At 39.3% G+C, this 23,298-nt stretch overlaps 1 protein-coding gene across 4 annotated transcripts in view; it reads right to left on the bottom strand.

The window, feature by feature from the left end:
- The window catches only part of Dennd1b (DENN domain containing 1B), a 218,205-nt gene that overhangs the window by 5,795 nt on the left and 189,112 nt on the right, over positions 1-23,298 (bottom strand). For all 4 annotated transcript variants that reach the window (XM_076547525.1, XM_076547526.1, XM_076547527.1 and 1 more), the window contains 4 exons: positions 22,554-22,594; positions 21,497-21,565; positions 18,768-18,824; positions 17,855-17,962 (listed from right to left, as the gene is read on the bottom strand). In XM_076547525.1, coding sequence (XP_076403640.1) covers positions 17,855-17,962; positions 18,768-18,824; positions 21,497-21,565; positions 22,554-22,594 — 275 coding nt within the window. The remainder of the gene's footprint in view (positions 1-17,854; positions 17,963-18,767; positions 18,825-21,496; positions 21,566-22,553; positions 22,595-23,298) is intronic.

Below are 23,298 nucleotides of genomic sequence, written 5' to 3'. Positions count from 1 at the left end.
AACTATGCCTTAGACCATGTTATTCCACCTCATTTCCTGGAAACTGGCAGTGATGTGGAGGCTTACATTCCATTTCTGGCTAACTGATATTTGTTTCTGGCAAGCATAAGCCATGGTGGTGATGTGCATTCTTATAGTGTATACTGGTAGGCACGTGATGTTCAATTCTGATAACTCTAAGACATGGCTTCGGGTGTGGCTGGCTTGTCCATTCATTTCAAAGTACCTCCCCAAGTTTTCACTTGATGGTCCATTCACCTATCATAACCACTGCCGGGTCCATTTCTCACTAGGGGCTGTGTAATTATTATTTTATGGAGTATTCCTTTTCTATTTGTTGGCACTTTATAAAGAACTTTATTATTTAGCACTATACCAACATACAATGTAGACCAAAACAAAACAACAACAACAACAACAACAACAACAACAAAGCAGAGTAAGTTGCTGATCTGCTCCTTTATTTCCAGAGTGATGAGCCACTGCCCCAGAGGTCTCTAAAGGTTATTTTAAATATTGTCATGGCCTGTACATACTTGGTACATTTTAACCCACCACAGTCATTACTGGTGTTCAAAATATCCCATATTTGAATTTTGACTTAAAAAGTCCTTATCTTCAAGACACATATCTTAAGATAGTTACAGGTTAAAAGATACAGTGTTGGGTTTTTCCTTGAAAATAATCTGGTACAGGGTGACTAGCCTTGAGCTCATCAATGCTGAAACTATAAGGATTATCTGAGAACTTCTAAAATGTTCTTTTTATTATTACACATGTCTGAAATGTTTCAAATGTAAGCTTTGCAATTTTTAAGCCATCTGCCCTTTGACCCTTTGAAGCTGGCTCATGTCTTTTCTGACATGACCTCAGAAAATAACTTTGGATTCTCCAAGTGGACAATGGCATTCAAAGGCTGAAACTTGGTGTCATGGTGCTCAAAACCACGCACCATCCTTCTGGGTGGTGAACGGTAACTTTGAATCTGGAAGCCTCAGCCACACCCCCTAAAGACGGAACTTCCTGTCTTCATGTTTAATCCCCAGCGCACAGCAGTCTCCGTTTGTTGCACTACAGAATAAGTCAGTCTCTGGGTCCTCTGAACTGAGCCCACCTGCTCACTCTTGGTGCCAACGCTCCTAAAAGGCAGCACACACAGAATAAGTACCTGTGACTTGTGATCTGGAAATGTCTAACAATAAACCTGACAGTCTGTCCAGAGATGCTTGCTAGTTTGTCCAAGTCACACACATCATCCAAAGCAGGAACAGCAACAACAAAGGAAATGATGTGGTCTACTGCCCAGCAGGTCCTGGTTACACCAGGACGCTCTAAACCCGGAGCTGCCTGCAGGGATCACAGCTCTCAAGTATTTCACTCCTCGCATAATCTGTGTAACACTAGAGTAATGACAGGAGCTTCAGAAGAAAATCTGAGTATATTTCCCATTTCCTACCTAGACAGGCCGCTATCAGTTTCCATAGGGATGTTATTAATGAGTGCACTTTACAAAAGTTATTCACAAAGAATTTTAGCAACACATAAAACTAATTAATAACCATTTTCCTCTTTGTGGCTGTTGACCTATGTCCAGTGAAGACACTGTAGCTATCACTGGCCCTCACTGTCAGCTCTCCTGTGCTTCTGGCTGTCTACATGCTGTCCTTGGCTTCCCCCATGATAGACTGTTACCTGTAAGTGGAAATAAATCCTTGGCTCCCCAAGTTGCTTTTGGTTTATCACAGCAACTAAAATCAAACACTTAATTAGCTCAATAAAATATGCCAGGATTTTATTCTTTAATATAGGCTTATCCTTTGGAATATGCAGTTGATATTTTCTGAACAAATGAACATCTGTGTCTATATAATAGGGAGGTTCTTATCTTAATTAGGGTTAATATTGCTGTGATGAAACACCATGACCAAAGCAACTTGGGAGGAAAGGGTTTATTTGGCTTACACTTCCATATTTCTGTTCATCACTGAAGGAAGTCAGGAGAGGAACTCAAGCAGGACAGGAACCTGGAAGCAGGAGCTGATGCAGAAGCCATGAAGGAGTGCTGCTTACTGGCTTGCTCCTCATGGCTTGCTCAGCCTGCTGTCTTAATAGCAACCAGGACCACCAGCCCAGGGATGGCACCACCCACCATGGGTTGGCCCCCAATCAGCACTAATTACTAACTGCTTTACAGGCTTGCTTGCAGCCTGATCTTAGGGAGGCATTCTCTTAACTGAAGTTCCCCCCTCTCAGGTGAGTTTAGTGTGTGTCAGGATGACATAAAACCATCCAGCACAGTTCTGTTGAGTTCTGGCTGACTCTAGTTTCTTCACTGTTCATGAAGGGCATAATGCCCATCCACTCCCTCGATGGAGATTAAAGACCTATCTTTCTGTGCCGGGGATTAGGCTACACACTGGGGCATAACACTGAGCAAGAGCAGGGCTCTGTGTCCTTGGGGACGTCCGTCTAGTAAACACAAACTAAACCAAATCTAATAATCATACCGATAAGCATAAAAGGTGTGACTCAAACTAGCTTCCCCTACGCTATCAATGCCACGAAAGCACTTAATAAGAACTGACCTAATCTGAGAGCAAAAAGGAACCTTTCCTCTGGGCTCTGAAAGGTCACAGGTGTAAAGCGGCTCACAAAAAAGCGGTAAACACACACACACACACACACACACACACACACACACACACACACACACACACACACACACCAAGTCCCTCAGTTGGGACAATCAGGGCAAAGGTGAGAAAGTGCATGGTGACTTCTGGTACTCATGCTGCCTTCTGGGGCCATTAAAACTTGCAGTTACCCTTTTGCTCACTAGGTGGCACACACATACTGAAAAGACAGCGGGATACATGGAACTCCTGGGGTTACCAGGTAAGTTTATTAAGGTACACAATATTTTGGGGAACACAATACCCCCACATCTCCTCTCTTTTTGTCTAAAATTAAAAAAGCTTATAACTAATACAAGAAAAACTATCCAATAAGTATATACAATATATACAGCCAAAAATTACATTAATGATGTCTAGTCCATTAACATTTGACAGATCCAGACAAAAAACTCCATTATATATATTAACAATGTCCAGTCCAGTAACATCTGATAAACTCAGACCAAAAAATTTTCATTACTTATCTTATTTAAAACAAGTAGTTCCTTTTTAAAAGTAGATTCCATAATCTCCCTTTTTATCTTATCATATCCATATTTTCTCTTTTTTCTTTTCATAATACATTCAGTAGTCTACCTTTTATCATTTTTATATCTTCAGCAGGGCAATGTGGGAGATGAGAACATGGGCAACGGTGGTAGGAAAGAGCCAACGCCAGATTCACAGTCCCAGATAGTGTAAAGCAACAGAAAGCCATTGACTCACATAGTTTTAAATACTCAAACATTATTAGAAGTCGGTACTGTGCACTGGCTCTTCAAGTTAAGGCGGTAGATATAACTGTTTTTGTTTTAGTTCTTAGCATTTCTTCATCCCTAAACATATAGTATGAACCAACTTAGGCATTTTACTGCTTCCATAGCACATATACAATAAATGAAAAAAATATTTTCTCTACATGAGGAGTATACCTACTGCAAACAAGAAATATACTTACTGCAAATACAACACTAGTCATTTCAAAGTTACGTATAGGTGGGCCATATCTCTCCTAGGATCCAAGTGCCATCCCTTTGGGATATAAAAAATAAATATTCATATCCCTTTGGGATATAAAAAATAAATATTTATATCCCTGTGGGATATAAAATAGGGGCTGGATGGCTTAGTGGTTAGGAGCATGCGTTGTTCTTACAGAGGATCAGAGTTCAGTTCCCAGTACCCATGCTGGATGGCTCAGAACTACCAGTAATTCTAGAGGCAACTGATGCTTACGGCCTCCTTCACATACCCACACACAGAGAGATGCACACATACACATAATTGAAAATAGAAAAAAAAATTTTGAAAAGAATATAAAGCATTCAAAGCTTCTATTGCTTAGAAACAAATAAAAATGAGACTGAGAACTGAACATCACAAATCTTAATCAAACCACTGCATTCTGAACACATATAATTGTAAAATAGAATTTTTCTTCTGTGAAAATATGAAGTACACATTTAGTGTATGTGAAAATTCACAGAGTCAGCATTCATATGAGGGCTACTTGCTATGACTGGGGGAAAATGTTAAAATCCTGAAGAAGAAAGTATCAGTATGGAATGAAAACTGTTAGTGGTTCTCTTCTGAAGCTCACCCCATAGGGAGAATGAAATGAAGAAGACGGATGAAGACCGGAAATGAAGAAAACATATCCAGTCTCACAGAGGAAGACTAAGTCACAAGACCACAGAAGTGAATGTCTGAAGAGAATTCAGGAAGCACGTTTAGTCCAGCTGTAACAGCAGGCTAAGTGCTACCTTCTCTCAATGCCTTCTGGAAAGCATCCTAGACTGTAAAATGGCCCAAACCAGAGCCTGCCCGGTAAGCTTGCAGTTACCCTTGCGATCGCTAGATGGCAAACAATGCTAATAAGGCTAAATGCAGCTTGAACTGAAATCTTTAAGAGGTGGGGGATGGGGGGGGGGAGAACTTGGAGGGATAGGATGAATATAAGCAGATGAAACAGAAAACAACTTATCTGGCCTTCACAGAGTTGCGATTCTGATAACATGTAACATTTCTGAGACAGAGCACTAGGAAGCTCAGGCTGGCCTTGGCATCACAGCCCTCTCTCTGCCTCCACGGGGCTGGGGTTACAGGTGTGTGCTGCCTTGCCTGGCTTACTACATTGTTTGTTTGTTAACATAGACTACTCTTTTTTAAAGACTTATTTGTCTGTGTATGAGTGTTTGGCCTGCATGTATGTGCATCCCAACATTGACAAAGACTAGATAACCAAAAAAGTAGATCAAAATTCCTCTGGGGTCTGTGAAAGAGACCAGATTCACAGTAACCAAGTAGATTGAGCTGCATATATCGGAAGGCCTTGGCAAAGAACGAGACAATGAGCTGCCGTGGAAGGAGGTTAGAAGTTGCTGAAAGCTTAATAAATCATTAAGTAAAGGACAACTATGAGCTAACGTGCCAATTTAGTGTAGCAAGGACTCTCCAAGACTGGGCAGGGAGGAGTGTTTGCAGTCCCTGGCTCTTTCCCACACAGCATTCCTCTAAAGAGAAAGACAACCCTCTGTGGTCATTCAGGTCAGCAGAGAGTCTGCTGCACCATGCAGCCATGATACTCATACACTTTTCTATATCTTTAATTTATAGAAAGCTAAAGTCTTCCCGAGATTGTTCGGGCAAATGGAGAAGCACATTCTCTCCCAGTGTGAAGGAGCCCACACTGACACCCAGCCCGTGTCTACTCCACTGGGGAGAGACCCGGAAACACCCACTCCCCAGGAAAGTGACAATCTAATGAAGTTTGCGCACAACAGGAAAAGGGGTGTGTGGCTCCAGTGTGAACAGGAGTGTCCTTTACAGGCCACTGTGTTGTGGACTTGGTCAGCTTGCAGGTGCATTGGGGGGAGGAGCTGGAACTCTCAGTTAATGAGGCTTGGTGGGAGAAAGTAGGCCGGGATTTCCCTGTGAAGACAGGGCTTACCTTTGGCCCCTTCCTTACTCCAGGGGTGCCATGAGGCAAGCAGCCTCTGACAGACTCATTTGCCATCATGATACTCTGCCTTATGTGAACCCAAAGCAGTGAGTGAATGCGGGTGAATGGATCTCTGAGCCCATGAGCCAACGTAAGCCTTGCCTGTTAGATTGTTTCCTTGAGGTCTCCCTCACAAGGACAAAGACAAACTAAGAGAGCTACTCAAAAGCCCACACTGGAGGTACAGGGACATGGCATGCCTAAGACTGAAGCTGCATCATCAGAGCACAGAAAAGCCACAAGGCTAGGACCAAGTGATGCCCTGGCCCCGTGTGGCTCAGATAGACAAGGGCTATGATGATTCAGGACAACTGAGAGAACCTAGAACTTTCTCCAGAAGTATGAATACCAAAACACGATAATTGCATTCAACTGATATGATTATCTATAACAAAACCAATTTCAGTTCAAATTCTGACAGACATACGCTCTTATAATAATACCATTACAAAAGAAAAAGCATGCTAAATTCTAGATGCAAACATTAATGCACTCTGCACATGAGGTCTGGCATTCTGTTAAGAGCTATGAGACATTGAACAGGTAATAATGCATAAATAAATGGGTAATAGGAATTTTTTAAAGAGCCAAGTGGAACTGATAGAAAAAACCAAAAAGCATTATGATATAATAGATGAAAAATAGTTCTGATGGACCCATTAGCAGATTCAACAAGAAACAGTGCATTTTGAAACAGGTCAAAAGAAACGACCACAATTGAATAAGACACAAAAAGAAAAAAGCATCGAAAAAAGTGAAATGAAAAACATTAATAAGAAAATATGATGTAGAATACCCAAGAGCTAAGCAATACTATCACATTTCAGTTCATTCTGTTTCTAATAGAGTAGACATTCTCTCTCATTCTCTCCCTCTCCCTCTCCCTCTCTCTCTCCTCTCCTACCTTCTGTCTCTCTCTCTCTCTCTCTCTCTCTCTCTCTCTCTCTCTCTCTGTCTCTCTCTGTCTCTCTCTGTCTCGTGTGTGTGTGTGTGTGTGTGTGTGTGTGTGTGTGTGTTGGATTTTTACTATAAATAAAATGGGAAAACATTACCTAATATGAAACTGACTGTAGTGAATACTGGAAGTAATGTGTGCAACAAAACCCTAATTCTCATAATAAACAATGGAGGTGGTCACAGTTACCATCATCTAACAGCTCACCAGGCTTAGAGAGGTTAGGAAAGATGTTTATGTTCACAAACTAGTCATAGGGCAGAGCTGGCCTTCTTGTCTGTGTTCGTCATACTATAAAGCCTGGGATCTTTTCATTCCCATCTATTAAGTGACAAGATCGATGGGAAGAGAGTGGATAGGGAGACTGAATATAAAAGTCTGGGAAGGAGTCTTCCTGCATCTGTACATAATGGTCCTCAAGAACCTAAAAGGAAGTAAGAGATCTTCGAAGCCACATTGGCAGGTCTGACAATACCAGAGGTTCTGAGGGGACACAATGGCCTTGAAGGCCATGAAGTAGCTTAAACTGATGGTCAGAGAGTTGAATGGGATTCTGTAGTATGAATCTTAAAAGGTCTTATTAATAAAAAACACTAATGAGCCAGTTATTGGGGTGATAGCTGAGAGATCAGAGAGACAGAACAAGCCACAGCTAACCTCACCTCACCAACTTCTCAGCCGATCCTGTTTCCTCAAATTGGAAGCCTGAGTCCTCATCTGAATGGATCTCAGCTGAACTGCTGCTAAAAGCTTAAAAGCTTAAAAAAACTCTAGTTCCTGGTCCTCACACCTTACATACCTTTCTGCTTCCTGCCATCACTTCCTGGGATTAAAGGTGTGTGTCACCATGCCTGGCTGTTTCCAGTATGGCTTTGAACTCAGAGATCCAGATGGATCTCTGCCTGCTGAATGCTAGGATTAAAGGGGTGTGCTACCACTGCCTAATCCTATGTTTAATATAGTGGCTGTTCCGTTCTCTGACCCCCAGAAAAGTTTACTGGGGTGCACAACATATCTACCACAGGATTCTCCACGATGATGCGTCCACTCTGCACACATCTCACCACCAGTGTATTAACAGAGCCTCACTTCAGCTTTGTTGGACTCTATGCTAGTTTCTTTTCTTTTTCTTTTTTTCTTTTAACTAAAACATCATCAAGTATTAGAATTGAAAGACAGATTATAAGAAATCAGAACTGACCCCTAGTTTGGCAAAATAAGCATCCCAGAAACAGAGTACTTTAGAATTCATTTTTTCTCATTGTTCAGAAACCATATAAAAAGCTACCTGATGGGAATACTCGAGGAGGCTATCTCTAAAGCAAGGCAAGGGTGTAGGAAGGCTCGTGTTCATCCACGTGGGCACCTGCAACATGATTTCAAACTGGATATTTCTAAGCCAGCTCTTAAGGGCTGCTCATATGCTGAGTGATACCAACTAACCTTGTTAGTCTTTTAACATTTGAAAACACAAATCTGACCAGGGTTTTACAGTCAGCTTTTGGTGCAAAAGATCACCATTAGTTAGTAGTAAAACAATATGCTAAAACATTAAATACTTTAGTGAAGAAGAAGGCATCAGTGGTCCTTTGAGAAGCGGCAACCTAGCTGCAGATTCTGAATGGACAACGGGAATAGCCACTATGAGGAACAGACTAGCTTTGCCCTCCATTGGCTCACTGAGCTCTGATCAGTTCCAAAGCAATGCCATACAAAACCCCGGGTGGGAGAGCATCATTCCCTATCCTAAGAGTCTTGAGAGAAAATAAGAACTTGTGCACAGAGGTTCTAAAACCTGGGCATGTTTGGGATAGAGAACTGTTGTTAATTTGATCAGAACCCTTAAAGATTAAAAAGGCAATAGGAAAAAAATTTAAATTTTAAAGGACAGAAAACATAGGGAAAATATTCTTTCCATGATTATATATAAAGTCTAGAATGGTAAAAATCATTAATTAGATTTACTAAATGGAAAAACTGAATACGTTTTGTCTTTGTTTCAAGATTTTATAATACTTAATTGTGGTGAATGAGTTTGAAGAGTAAAATGAATTATAACATTAAAATGTTAACTTTAAAAGTTTTCAAGTTATGCATATGATGTATATGTATTTACATAAATACAACAATTTTTCCATTATGGGTTTTACAATATACTGGATATTGTTCTGTAGAGCTAGATTTCTTAAGTGACATTCCAGAGAGCTCTACAGGGATCCGCAGTCCCTCAGCTGAGCAGCATCCTTGGACAATTTACGACCGCTTCAGCACTTCAGGGTTTGGCACTGCACGTTACCTTCTAAGGAATGCTGCACACAACTTCCACTAGAGGGCGTGCTTGTAATCCAGAACCCGTTTGTTTCTTTGTGAAACAATTGTAACTCTAACCAAATCTAAAATGTTTGAAATTAATACTGCCCCAACAGAGAAAATAAGAATTTTTTCTAATTAGCAATATTGTACCTGTATATTTCTCCAGAAAATCAACTATAGAATAAGTTGGGTTAAATCCAATGTGAAGAGTGTTGGAATACACACTGTTATAATGTGTTTTTATTTAGGCAATACTGCTATATGGTCACATTCATTTAATTTATTTCAAAAAAGTTTTATCATTTGAAGTTTCTTAAAATATTGCCCTATTATTTAAATCTAGCAATTTAGCTTGATAGTGTCTTCAACACTGAGCCAAATAAATATTAAAAATGGTTGCTTATCATCTTAAGACCTGCTCAGCAAGAGGGAAAGCATGTCCAGTACCGGAAACCAAGTCATTTACCCAGGGCTAGTGATGTCATGTGTCTTGGAGGAGAACCTATAACCACCACTCCACTTAATTAGCATAAACGCTAACTACATTCTAAATATTTGACCTTATACCACAGGCATGTATAATACTTACCCCTCAACAAGGAAACTTCTCTTGGCAACAGATAAAAACCACAACCAATCAAAGTGTAGATTGTGGAGCCCAGTTCCAATGGACACATCTCCAAAAGAATTCCAGCACCTAAGGCTCGGGGAAAATTATGGAAGCAGGGGCAGAAAGACTGTAAGAGTCAGAAGGTCAGGGGGTTGGCTGTGAGACTGTGTGTCCACTAATGCCAGATGCTACCTCCATAAAGTCTCACCAGCCTGTCTTCCTAAACATGAGCTGAAAAGGGACAACGGCAATAGACATGACAAAGAGATCAGGAAAACCATGAGGTCTCAACTCCACACAGAGAACTATAGGTAACTAAAGAATGCCGAGTGGGAGACATGGTCTTCTCCAGGGAAAAGCATACTAATTGGTTACCAATACCAAGTGGTCAGCCCTGAAAACATGAGTAATATTATACAGACAGAGTAGGTGTTTATTATTGTATTTAGGAGAATACACACACACACAAACACACACAAACACACACAAACACACACAAACACACACACACACACATACACACACACACGTAGGTAGCAATAATGAATGAAAAAAGAGACAACAAATTTGAAGGAAAGTGGGTAGGAATATGTGGGAAGGTTTGAAGAGGGGAAAAAGAAGAGGAAAATAATATATTTATAATCTCGAACTAGAAAATAAAATAGTTGTCTTATGTAAAATTTATTTACAAAAGAAAGTATTCCGAATACTTACTGCCATATTCCTGCCCCAGCCCACACCACAGAACTGTTTTTCTTGCCTTGCTATTTACATCACTTTTTTCTTGGGAAGAATCAAGGTACTTCCTTCTGTATAACTCTCTCGCTTTTTTAAAAAGGCAGAATCTTGCTATGTAATCTAGGCTGGCTTTGAACTTGTGACTTTCCTGGTGTGTGTCACTACAAGTGGCAACTATACCACCTTTTCCACTACCTGAACAGGAAGTGCTGCCATTTATTACAATTATATTTTACTTCAGAGTCCACCAAAATTTTATAAAGGAAACTTTGTCATTAATATGTTACCATGTACTACACACAACTTCATATGTGTATCTTGTTTTGTTTTGTTTTGTTTTTCTTATGAGCTACATACTTTAAGAGTATCTGAGTTTTTGTATTTTTTTTTTTTTTTTTTTTTTTTTGGTTTTTCGAGACAGGGTTTCTCTGCGTAGCTTTGCGCCTTTCCTGGAGCTCACTTGATAGCCCAGGCTGGCCTCGAACTCACAGAGATCCGCCTGCCTCTGCCTCCCGAGTGCTGGGATTAAAGGCATGCGCCACCACCACCCGGCAAGTTTTTGTATTTTTAAGTTGTACTTAAATTACTTAATTATATCTGTAGTGTATAAATTATACATTTTACTATCTACAAAGCATAAGTTATCTGATTATTATATTCATTAAAGAGGCTAACATGGTGGGATTTCTTTTACATTCCCATACACACAACTGTGTCTATAAAATGATTTGCTTACAGTCTCTGTGAACCAAAAATGTATATGTGTATATACATGTGATTATCTTTAGGGCACATTTTTAAAAGATAAAAGCATATGACTTACAGATTATAAACTTTTCATGGCTATTCAAATCTGTTAGAAATGGTTGGTAAAGTGTAAAAATTTAACATACAAAGAAACACAGAAACACCAAAATTTTATTTTAAGTGAGCATAATGAGTAGAGAAAAAAATCTTATCAATAGTATTTCATAATGAAAATATCCTCATCACTTATTTCAAAAAGAACTGTTCTTGCTTCAAACTCCTAGTCCATGTTTGGCAGTATGTGGACATAACAGGACAGTAGACATTGTTCCATTTGTAAGCACTGTACTTGGGTTAAAGTCCTGATTCCGTTCCTAGAGTATTTATCATCAAGCACACTGTGTGATACCACACTGCAGAGCAGAGGCCGGCCTTTCCTGCAAAGATTTATAGAAACAATCTAGATGGTAGAAATGGAGAAACTCCAGTGGACTGGCATTTGTCCCAGGCACGAAACAGTTAAAAGTGGCATCCGTGCCAAGGTTTTAATCAGGCTTAGCAACAAAAAGATTCTTCAGTCCTCCACTTCCACAAGATTTTGTCACAGTGAAATGCCTTGCTTAGGGCCATCCATCTGTTAACAGTGACTCATGATATGGCTAAGCTCTGATGTTTGTTCACTAGTATAGTTGTTAGGTGAGAGTGTGTGTGTGTGTGTGTGTGTGTGTGTGTGTGTGTGTGTGTGTGTGTAATTATTGGACTAAGCAAAGAAAGGTTAATATTGTTGAAAGCAGAGCCTAGGTCAGGTTTATAGACTAAAAAGTATTATTGAAAGGGATTTCTCTCTTATTCTTAAAAATTTCTAATACATTGTAGACAATTTCATATGACAGAATTAGAATTAATGGTCTGGTATTGTTCACTAACTCTTCAGGATTCCGTTTATATAACATTGACAAAAGAAGGTAAGTACAGGGGATTAAAACTGCTCTGCACCATGACCGGTAGCAGTATTCTCCCTGGACCAAACTGGCCCGATTTTCAATAAAATCAGAGAAGGATCCTTTCCCTGGAGTCCTGTTAGGCTAGGGCGGCTGTTAGAACTGTCATCTCCACACAAAAGGGAAAGGCCTGGGCTTTACAAATGTGAAGCCTAATTGGGAGATCTTCATGGCTGTACCCCTGACATTTATTTAAGCCTCATCAACAAAACAGAAAATAGCCATACTAATTAGCAGACCAGCACACAAATTACTATTTGTTGGGGGTGGATTATAGATTCAGTCTATTCCAAAGACAAGCCAAGTAATGGGACAGACATATCTAAATTCCTCTCCATAGCGTCCAGACTGTAAACTCTGATTATGTTAAATAAAGACACATTTTTAGAATTCAAATGATCACAATTCATTTCATATTCTGAAAAATAAATGAAAAAAATCTTTCACTGGCCAGTCTTGGTGGAAACTGGAAAAGTGACATTCTTGCCACACCTGGGTCCATGTCTGATAATTAAGTGGAATCGGAATGGGATGAGACAAGTCATTCAGAGTCATTTCTTAATGGAGCTGACAATAAAACACCATCTTACAAAGTTATAGACAAGAGACTTACTCATAAAACAAGATGCATATTGCTTCTCAAATCGTATGCTAAAGTCAGCAGTCAGCACCCCACTTAGAATGAAGATGAATACCTGCTACTTTTGTGACCGCAGTATTGCTAAGTGACCAAGGACATGAATTTCACAAGAGAAGAAAGTCAAATAGGGCCATTGCTACAAAGGACACATGTGTACATATGAACAGCTACCCATCATAGAGTACCTATTATACTTTATTTATTAATGAAGATATTTTATTCACATTATCTATAATTCCTATAGCATCCAAAGAAAATGATGTGTAATATTATTATTATTTAAAAATGCAGGAAGCAAGACAAAGGGATATGCTATTTTACTAAATGTCAAAAGCAAGTTCCTTTTTCAGATCAAGTTCAGTCTAACTCTGTACTGATTTTTTTTTATCATATGCACTGGGGAAGGATCACTATTAACAGATATGTATTGTATGTTGGAAAATTGCTAAGTGTAGGTCTATATAAAAACATGTTGTATATCTTAGATATATACAATTTAAAACTCTATTTCTAGAAATTAACGTGAAACATGAAAAACCAGAAATTGGTAAGTTATAATAGAAATGTTATATCCTGCTATAAAAGGAAAATTTAGTATTAAGATATGAGGAGTTCTCATATTGAGAAAAGCATTCCTGTGATTAAAATGTTTCTATCTTAAGGCATCATACTGAAATCATAAGGTTTTTTTCCCATAAAAACAAAATCTGTTTTCCATGGTAAATATCACTTAAATACTCTATTACAGAGCAAGCAAAACCTTTTACAAAAGGGATTTAAAATGCTAAAGCTTGAGAGCATACTAGTGATGTCAGAAAAGCAAACAGGAAAACTCCGACTTGTTTACACGTCGGTAAGTGACCTCCTTAGTACAGCACTAGCAGCTCTCAGTACACAGAATGACTTCATTCAAAGACGTGTTTGGGGAACAATCAGGATTTGGTAATCACATGCAGAAATCAAGAATGGTTTATGAAAAATAAGTTTAATAAAAGGAAAAGTAAAAAAATTTATTCAGTTTGCCACAAAAATAGCACCATGAGTTCAGAATATTGTCATTTTTTCCTTCTGTATATGGCTGGTACCTAGGAAAGATCCTTGACGCAGTGGTGATGAATTATCAGATGAGCAGGTCTTCTTCATAAGGGCCTTCTGCTTCAGCTGCCTTACCAGCCTTTCTCATTCCTAAAGACTGCTAAGGCTCAGTGTTCCTACGCAAACTCATGTTAAAGCCAAAGTTCCCATCCCCATGTCTTGCTCTGTCTTGTCCTTCTGCCATGGGATGAAGTAATATGAAGGTCTTTATGAAGCGTGAGTGCCTTTACCTTGGCTCTCTAGCCTCCAGACATTGAAGAAATACCTTTCTGTTCTCTACACATTACTCAAGCTCAAGTATTCTGTTATAGTAGTACTACACTGGCTAAATTACAGATACACAAAAATACTTTACTGTTATTGGAGGTTTTTGCTCTTTTGGGGGACCCGCTACCCAGCTCCCAAATAAATCACACACGGAGGCTTATTCTTAATCATAAATGCCTGGCCTTATCTTAGCTTGTTTCTTGCCAGCTTTTCTTAACCTAAATTCTCCCTTCCACCTTTTGCCTCTGGGCTTCTTCCTTTTCTAACTTCTGTTTATCTTACTTTTACTCTTATCCCGTGAATGGCTGTGTGGCTGCTGGCTGTGTGACTGGCCCCTGAAGTCCTCCTCCTCCCTCTCTCATTCCTTGATCTTTCTTCTCTTCCCAGATTTTTCCTTCTATTTATTCTCTCTGTCTGCCAGCCCTACCTATCCTTTCTCCTGCCTTGCTATTGGCTGTTCAGTTCTTTATTAGATCATCAGGTGTTTTACACAGGCACAGAGTTAAACAAATGCAACATCAACAAAAGTAATATACCTCAAGATAACATTCCCCAACACTTTATCACTATGAACATTTCACAGTACTGTGATTACTTTTTTTTTTTTTTTTTGGTTTTTCGAGACAGGGTTTCTCTGTGTAGCTTTGCGCCTTTCCTGGAACACACTTGGTACACACCAGGCTGGCCTCAAACTCACAAAGATCCTCCTGCCTCTGCCTCCCGAGTGCTGGGATTAAAGGTGTGCGCCACCACCGCCCGGCCAAGTACTGTCATTATTAATCCTAGCTGTTTATTTGATGGGGTTCTGAATCATCATTGCATGTCAGTGAGGCATTTTCTAGATTGTGTGGGTTAAATGGAATGGGAAGATCCACCCTACATGGGGGCAGAACCATTCCATGGTCTGGGATCCCAAAATCAATAAAAAGGAAGCAGGAGGCAGGTTCAAAACAGCTGAAATTGCCACAGAGATCGATGACATGAAGAAAAACTTGGGCTCTACATGGGGACAAAAGTGTTTTGAGGGCAAAACCTAACCTATCGCAGACTCCTTGAGAAAACTTATCTGAAAGAAGAGAGACTAAACTGAGAACTTCACTCAAGGGGTTGGTTCCATGGGTGTGTTTTCCCAGGCTCAGCACACAGATGCCGATACCACTGTGGTCCAAGGGAGCCAGGCTCCACACACAGCTGCCACATGAACTTGGCAGCTTTGTTCACTCAGTACTGGTTTTGCAGGGATAACAGATAGAGGATTAAGGGTGTCAAGATAGTCCTACATCGAAGTTCTAGAGAGCTGCTGAAGAGAGGCAGTGTGTGGCAGGGTTGCAGTCCTTGTAAAGATATCCTAAGGAGCCACATAAGCAACTAAAAAAGTATGAATTGCAACGGAGACTCCAGGATTTTGAAAATGCCAAGAGCTTGAGACATTCACTGAAGAAATTTGAATGTCAGCTTTGCGGCTGGTCCAACACTATGTGTGCTCCAGGAGGCAAAGCTGAAGGGGCTCCTCAAGTCTTTTATCCAGATGATTCTATCATGAGCCCCAGATGCGGGACATGAAACGAAAGGATGTAGTGTCTGCTCACTGGGTTTCAGCCTTGCTTAGGCCAGGTCGTTACTATTCCATCATTCTTCCTTTATGGAATGGATATGTATCCTGTGCCACTGTATAGTGGAAGTACATTAGTTAAGAGTTGCCTCGAGCCTCAGATGAGAGTTGGACTTTGGAGTTTTAAATAGCACGGGGCTGCTAAGGCTATTAGGGACATTTGAAGCTGTACTGAATGCATTGTGGATTATGGGATGGTCATGAGCCTATGGTGACAAAAGTGGACGGTTATGGTTTTAAAGTGACATGTTTGGGTGTCAAGATGACAAAATCTGGAGTTGAAATGGTTCATCTTGACTTCCCCACTGGTGGTACTTATAGAATCCATGGAAATAACTTCTGTGAGGATTTCTGTGAGGTTGACTTTTCTAGAATGGTAGGGAACACCATGCAATGGGATGTGATCCCAGAATGAACTAGAAAGGAAAAACAAAGTTGAGTAGCAGCTTTCTGTTGTGGGATATTTGTACACTGTGTGAAAGTGTGTTGCTGTGATTGATGAAATAAAAAGCTGAACGTCTAATACCTACGCAGGAGGTACAGGCAGGACTTCCAGGCAGAGAGAAAGGAGGAGAAGGACTCTAGGCATGTGTGCAGATGCCAGGAGACGTGGAGAGGAAGGAAACAAGAGGTGCAGGATGAAAGAAAGGTAAAAGGCCACATGGTAAAACATAGATTAATAAAAGCAGGTTAATTTAAGTTATAAGAGCAAGCGGGACAAGACTAAGCTAAGGCCGAGCTTTCATAATGAATAATGAGTCCCTGTGTCATTATTTGTGAGCTGGTGGCCCAAAGAAAAAACTGACTACAGTATTCTTTTTATTTTCATTTCCTTCAGTGCATGGAATGCGACCTCAATCACCTGCCTTCCAGATTTTCCTGCCACAGTGGACTATACCCTCAAACTGTGTGCCAATAAACCCTCCCTTCCGTGAGGGGCAGGTCCTTTGCTGCCGCTAGTCTCTTGTGAGCCACAGGTAAATGCTATGACCATCCTGGCTGGGGACCTTGGCAGCTGTCATAAAAGGAGCTTTATAGGCACTCTGGATTTGACTCTAAAGCTGATTCTAAAGGTGCCTAGCAAACTGGAATTTAATATACAAAGTTCAATTGGTTAAGATCTTCGGAAGCCTATTCTAAATACAAAACACTACATTACACTGCTATTTTTCTAAATACTTTGTCACAGGGACAATATTTTTAGGAATATCAGCATTTGAACAGAAGTTTTAAATAATAATAGCAAATAAAATATATAAGTCTAGAAAAAAAACCAGACATACAGTCCCCAAGTTATGAATGGTTTGGCTTCATGACATTTTAAGTTTACTATGGAGAAAAGCAATATACTTTAAGTAAAAATGATCTTTCAACTTTTGAATTTTTCCTAGCTAGTGATAAATGATGCGGTACTCTTCCTTGGTCCCAAGTAGTGCAAGGACTCAGAGCTTCCTGTCACACATTCTATCACAAAGGTGAACTACAGTGTACAGTGTCACTAGTTATGACTTTCAATCAGATAATCACCTTAAGTGCATTTTCAGTTACAATACTAACAACTTCTGATGAGTCATTAAGAGGTACCCCATCATAAGTTGAGGATTATCTGTATAGTAATTCACCCTTGGATTTCAACACATTGTTTTAATGATTGGATATCTGGGCTTCATTTTATGTTTTCAGTAAAGGGAATCTATTAATGTTGTTCCATGTCACATTGTTCGTACTTCACATAATCACAGGCTTAACTGTCTCTCAGACTCACTGGAATATGAACCCTTTGAAGACATGATAAAAGGCTTGAGAACAGTAGTGTTTCATATTTTGGACCTTTTGGGTACTACAATATCTGTATATACACTGAGATATCTTGTGAATATGAACTGTCTTAACACCAAATTCTTTAGACAGCTGACACACAGAGTCCAATGGTAAATTTAGCTAATATTCTTATAATATTATAATAATCTTATGCTTTGAATGTGACCTGGTATACGAGATTATATGTAGGGCACTCCATGTCTGTATCAAGATGGACCTTTCACATTAGAGATACCTGGTTCTCCATTGATGGCCCCGAATCCACTGCTCTTCCCTTGATCAATAATGCTAATTTTCTTATAATGGTCCAAGTTGCTCCCAAAGAAGTCACTGAAATACGTAACCTGAGACTGGAGGCATGAAGGGCAAGCATCCTTACCTGGGAAAGCTTATGCTTCTCTCTGTTTCCTCCCGTTTCATTGTGTAATGTATAAACTGGTGTATACTGCACCAAACCAGAACAGGTCCCATAATCTTCCTCATTTTCCTACACATAAAGAAAAGTAGAATTATTTCACGATACTCCACGTTTTAACTAAAGTTATTTAATAAAATATCTGTTAAACATGCAAATAAGAAATAACACTTTAGCTAATTTAAAGACTCTTCTGAGGAAGAAATAATGATTTTCTATGGTGTAACTTAATAATTTAAAAAATAATCCATACTTTGACTACTTGGAATAAAATTTATAAAGACACACATTCCCTATTACTACAATGGAAGATTTTAAGTAGTTTTTCTTCAAAAGTAAAAATTCAAAACACAATTGTTAATGAAACTGCAAAGATGTAATGTGTAATCAAAACAAACACACAAATATAGATATATAAATATTTACATGATACCTTCAATACCACAGTTTCAAAATCCAATCATTGTGATATTTTATAATTAGGAACATTCTTCAATGTAATAACTACTATTGGAATGAACCTATAAAACCAAAGGGTGGCATTTCTTGATAATTCCACCCCAAAGATACTTTCTTTAAAATGGTCAACTTGAAGCAAGATTTTATGAAAACATATATCCTGTTAAAAATATCTTTGAAAATCTCTACATTCTGTGATAAAATATGCAAACAATAAAGAGATTATTCAGTAGATGCATATAGAATAGCAGAGAGTTAGTTGCCAGAGGACTTGTTACAAACAATATATTCTTGAACAAAGGGAAAAGCATATTTCAAAAGCCATTAAAACATAAACCTCACACTGTTTGTAGAGTAGGGGCTGCAAAATCACACAAAATCAGGGTGAAAAATATCAGGATGACAGACGCAGACGTACCTTGTGTTTCAGCCTGCTCTTCACCTCCTTTAGTCCCAGTCTGGCGTGACTCTTTGCCTAGAAAATGAGAATAAGTCTATTTAGCTTTGCAAGTTTCTATTATCATTTACGGTGTGTGTGTGTGTGTGTGTGTGTGTGTGTGTGTGTGTGTGTGTGTGTGTGTGTAAAACTATCTCTAATAAGCATTGCTAACTATCCATATTTCTTAGAAAAGGAACAAATTATACCCCAACACTATTTCCAAGGATGCCATCTAGTTACTATTTTATTAAGCCCAAATTGTTGGTAAAAATGGGTCAACCTGTATTGCATACAAACACACAAAGATTAACATTCAGCCTAGAATCAATCAATTGGGTAACTAATACCCATTATTAATTTGAAATTGTCACCAATGAGAGACAGAGACAAGGTAAATCTCAGTATCAAGTTACATGGGCAAACGTTTAAGCATCAAGGAATTCAAGCAATTTTAGAGGGCATTATTAAAGTGCTTTTTCAAACAGATATTGACTAGCACTGGCATCTTAATGGTATGGCTAGTTCACACACAGATTTTCCAATAACAATTAAGTCACTGAAAATTTTACACTATCCTCATGTATCTTTGGGATTGGGCCTCATGGTTGAGTATCTCCAGTCTGGCTGCAAATTGTGGGGTCCAAGTTCTGACAACTGGGACTTTGGCAGAGGGATGGATGTTTCGCACTGGAGATTTCTGCTCACAGTGTCCGTCATAAAGAGGGAGGAAAGGAAGCCTCATCTGCTTTTGTTTGCTGACTGTGTGCTGGATGCTCAGACACACTGCATTGTTGGTTGTCACAACTCCAAGGTTACACTGCTAGCAAGACACCTCATAAAAAAGGACAGTGACCGGGGAAGACTAAGTCGACTAGTGTAGATTCCAATTTGGGTTATATTTAGTTATGAATTCTAACGCCTCCCCTTTTCAAAGATGAAGGAGAAAACAGTGTTTTTAAAATACACCAGTGTTTTAACCTCACCAGAAGGAGGGTGGCATAAGTCTTATCTACAGACACACAGCCTGGATTTCAACCTCAAAGTCCTTGCTCCACTACCCTATGCTGCTTCCTAAGCTGACTGTAAGGGGTGTCTTATCAAGACTCTCATGTTCACAGAGGGAAAAGACCATTCCCCATTAACAAGTGTAAAGCCCAGATGACCAATGACGTACAGATAAGCACTCAAGCAATGTTCTGAAATGAATGCAAGAATTATTTTGTATTATTTAAATAAAACAAACTAAAATACATTACAATAGAAGATAATTTCAAAAGCCATTTAACACTAGAATATATCCTCTGAGTTTTTTGGTTTTGTAATTTTTTTAGAATCAATCAAGACATTTCATTCATTACTTTATCTGTAAAGCAACTGAACCCAAAGCGTCCTATATTCATCCCTATGTTGTGATAGGTTAAAGAATGTCATTATCAAGGACAACTGCTTTTCTTCCTATCATCTCTTAGAATTTGAGTCAGTGTTGCTTTGCTCACACTGTTCTTTAGTTAGCTCCACTATTTCCTAACCTATCCACCACACTGTTTCCAGACGGTCCTTAGTATATAAAGTTGAATCTAGCGTTGGTCTCTTCCAGCTTCCAAATTTGTCCACCATTAATTCTAAAGTCTATCTGGAAGATGGAGCAAAGTTTCCATCAGCCTTGCAGCTTAGCCACACAGAGTTGTATGCTTAACTAATAAAACGATCTAACAAAACAGGTACTTAGAACATTCAGACAGATCAAACATGCATTTCATCTGGTCGCGCTTCTTTTGTTTATGGTGTTTGTTATCACCGTTATCCTCTAAGCCATGAGGAATCTATGAAGAAACATGGAGACTTAAAGCATCTTCTAGGGAACAGATATTACCACACATTATTTGGTTTATTTTCTCCTCAAGGAAATAAGAAACATTTAAAATATATTGTAGGAATTAACCCAATTTTCAAACTAGGATCTCACTGTGGACTGCTTCAAAATTTGCTAAACAATTTTGTTGATAAATTAAATAAAACAAGAAAATACTTTTAGATTGAATAAAGGAAATACCTTTCTATATAACATTGTTTTAATAACAAACTTTATTTTGCTCAATATGGACTATAAACATAGGCTAGCCAACCACAGAGGTCATCCCTAAACACATGAGCAACACTAAATGAATTCAGCAAGTTGTACTTATAACTTATATACATATATACTTAAATGAACTTACACACATACATGTACATGTAATAATTATAACTTAAAAATAGGAGGACATCAATTTGAGGGTGGGAGTTACAGCAGAGGAACTAGATGGAGGAGACAGAGGAAGGGAGTCATGTGAATACAGTATTCATGTATGAAATTGTCTTAAAAAGAAGTCTAGAAAGTAATATATTCCATTAAAGAAAAAATAGAAACGCACACAAGCGCGCGCGCGCGCGCGCGCGCGCACACACACACACACACACACACACACACACACACACACACACACACATGGCTCCTGATGACGGAGAATAGAGGCTGACACTTGTCTATGGACAGGGCACACACAAGCTGGAGCACCTTGGTCACTGGCACTCATGGGCACATCCTCCCCCAAATGGACAAATAGAAAACACGTTGAGTTTACACGTCTACCGTCTAGACGTGAGTATACCGTCTAGACGTGAGTGTAATGTTATCAGCAGGAGTTGGAAACTCAGAGGAAACTCACAAATTTGTACGCGGTCCGCACGGCAGGGGTCGCTTTGGTCATCGCTGTGTTGAACAACGCACTTCCTTTCTGAAAGAGAGAAAAGGTTTTTGAAGACTTGTGGGCAAGCAGTCCTGGAAATGAAGCACGGTCGGTAGTACAGAAAGAACTGTAAGTTAAAGACCTATACAATTATGTCCGGGGTTGTTAAGAGTTTATATTTTATACTAATTTAGAACAGGGTCTAAATATTCTACTCTATTCTGTTCCTTTAGTTTGTATAAAGCATCAGTTAAGGGTCATTTCATCACTGAAGTTTAGATAGAAGAGTAATGTGGGCAATACTGAATACAGATTTAAAGCTTCTCAATAAAAAGGATATAATGTTTATCAGCTGGTTTGATGTGGGCCATAAAGACTTCATGTTAAAGAAAACTACCAACAAAACTGTAATCCAATAAAATCCCCATCCACTCCTACCACCGCGCCTAGTGCTCACGGACGAATACCAACTTCTAGAGGAAGGATTTATTACATCACACAGGTTAGAGTCCATCATCAAAGGAAGCCGCGGCAGGAGCTCAGGCAGGAACCTGAGGAGGAGTGCTGCTCACTGGCCCCCCTCCAAGCTCATATGCGACTGCCTTTCTTAAACCTGCCAAGACCACCTGCCCAGGGTGCCACTGCAACAGTGGACTAGAACATCAGTCACCAATCAGGAAAATGCCACACACACACATGCCCACAGGCCACTATGATAGAGGCATTCCCTCCATTGAGGCTCCCTCCTCCCAACTCTGTCAAGTTGTTAGAAACCAGCCAGCACACTGGTGTTCTGAAGGATAAGAGAAGGGTAGGTGTTGGTTTATATAAGCCTTTTCCCTGTGAATTGAACATTTTCATTTTAAAATTTCCTTTATAATTATCAACAAACTATAAACAAAAAATATACTTAAAGTATGATAAAACATACATATTTCAAATTAAACAGTGTCAAGTGTAGCCAGAGTACTTTCTCCGAACATTTCTCAACACTTTCTAGAGGACACAAAAGACGAAACCAAAGGCTTATGCTTACCTTGACGGTATGCACCCACTGCTGATATGACCTTGGGCTCCCTGAAACATATAACAGTTAGATGTCAGGAATCATTGCTAACAAGTGAGATAGAAAGCAGAGTTGGCCCAGCTGGCCCTGCTGTAAAAGCCGCACTGGTGTTGTGGGGATGAGTGAGCTGTAACAGAGCAATCAGGACTCACACCACACACGCATTCACAGGTGAAGAAAGGCTTAGCTAGATTCTCTCATTTTAATATTTGCTTTTCAATGGAAAATAAAACCTCCTGAAATTCAACATGTCTATGCTCTTAAAAATACATTTTCCAATGATTTATGCCTATTGTTTTAAAAATATGTCTGTTTTATACTTAGGTTCGCTTAAAACATTTCAAGGGTGAAGAATGAAGAAAGTAGGGAAATGCAGAAAATTGAGGCCAAAAGAGATGGTTTTGTATTTTTTAAATAGTAATGTACACTAACAAGTACTTGTATTTTAGCATAACTAAATGACACTTTTATCTGAAATTATTCTCTAGCTTTCTAAATGTAAAAAATATCGCCGGGAGGAAATATGAAACGAGCAAACATCCCGGTTATGAAAGAGCTGACCTGACAGAATTACCTCTAACAAACTCGGAGAGTTCAGGCTGGGGAGATGCTCAGTGAGTAAAACACCTGCTGTGCACACATGAGGACCTGAGGTTGATCCAGACCAAAAAAGCCAGGTGTGGTAGTCCACACCTAGAGTCCTAGTGCTGCGGTG

Source organism: Peromyscus maniculatus, chromosome 11 (genome assembly GCF_049852395.1).
Source record: "Peromyscus maniculatus bairdii isolate BWxNUB_F1_BW_parent chromosome 11, HU_Pman_BW_mat_3.1, whole genome shotgun sequence".
NCBI classification, from domain to species: domain Eukaryota; kingdom Metazoa; phylum Chordata; class Mammalia; order Rodentia; family Cricetidae; genus Peromyscus; species Peromyscus maniculatus.
The sequence above is the reverse complement of the archived record's forward strand: the minus strand, read 5'-3'. Positions and strand labels throughout refer to the sequence as shown.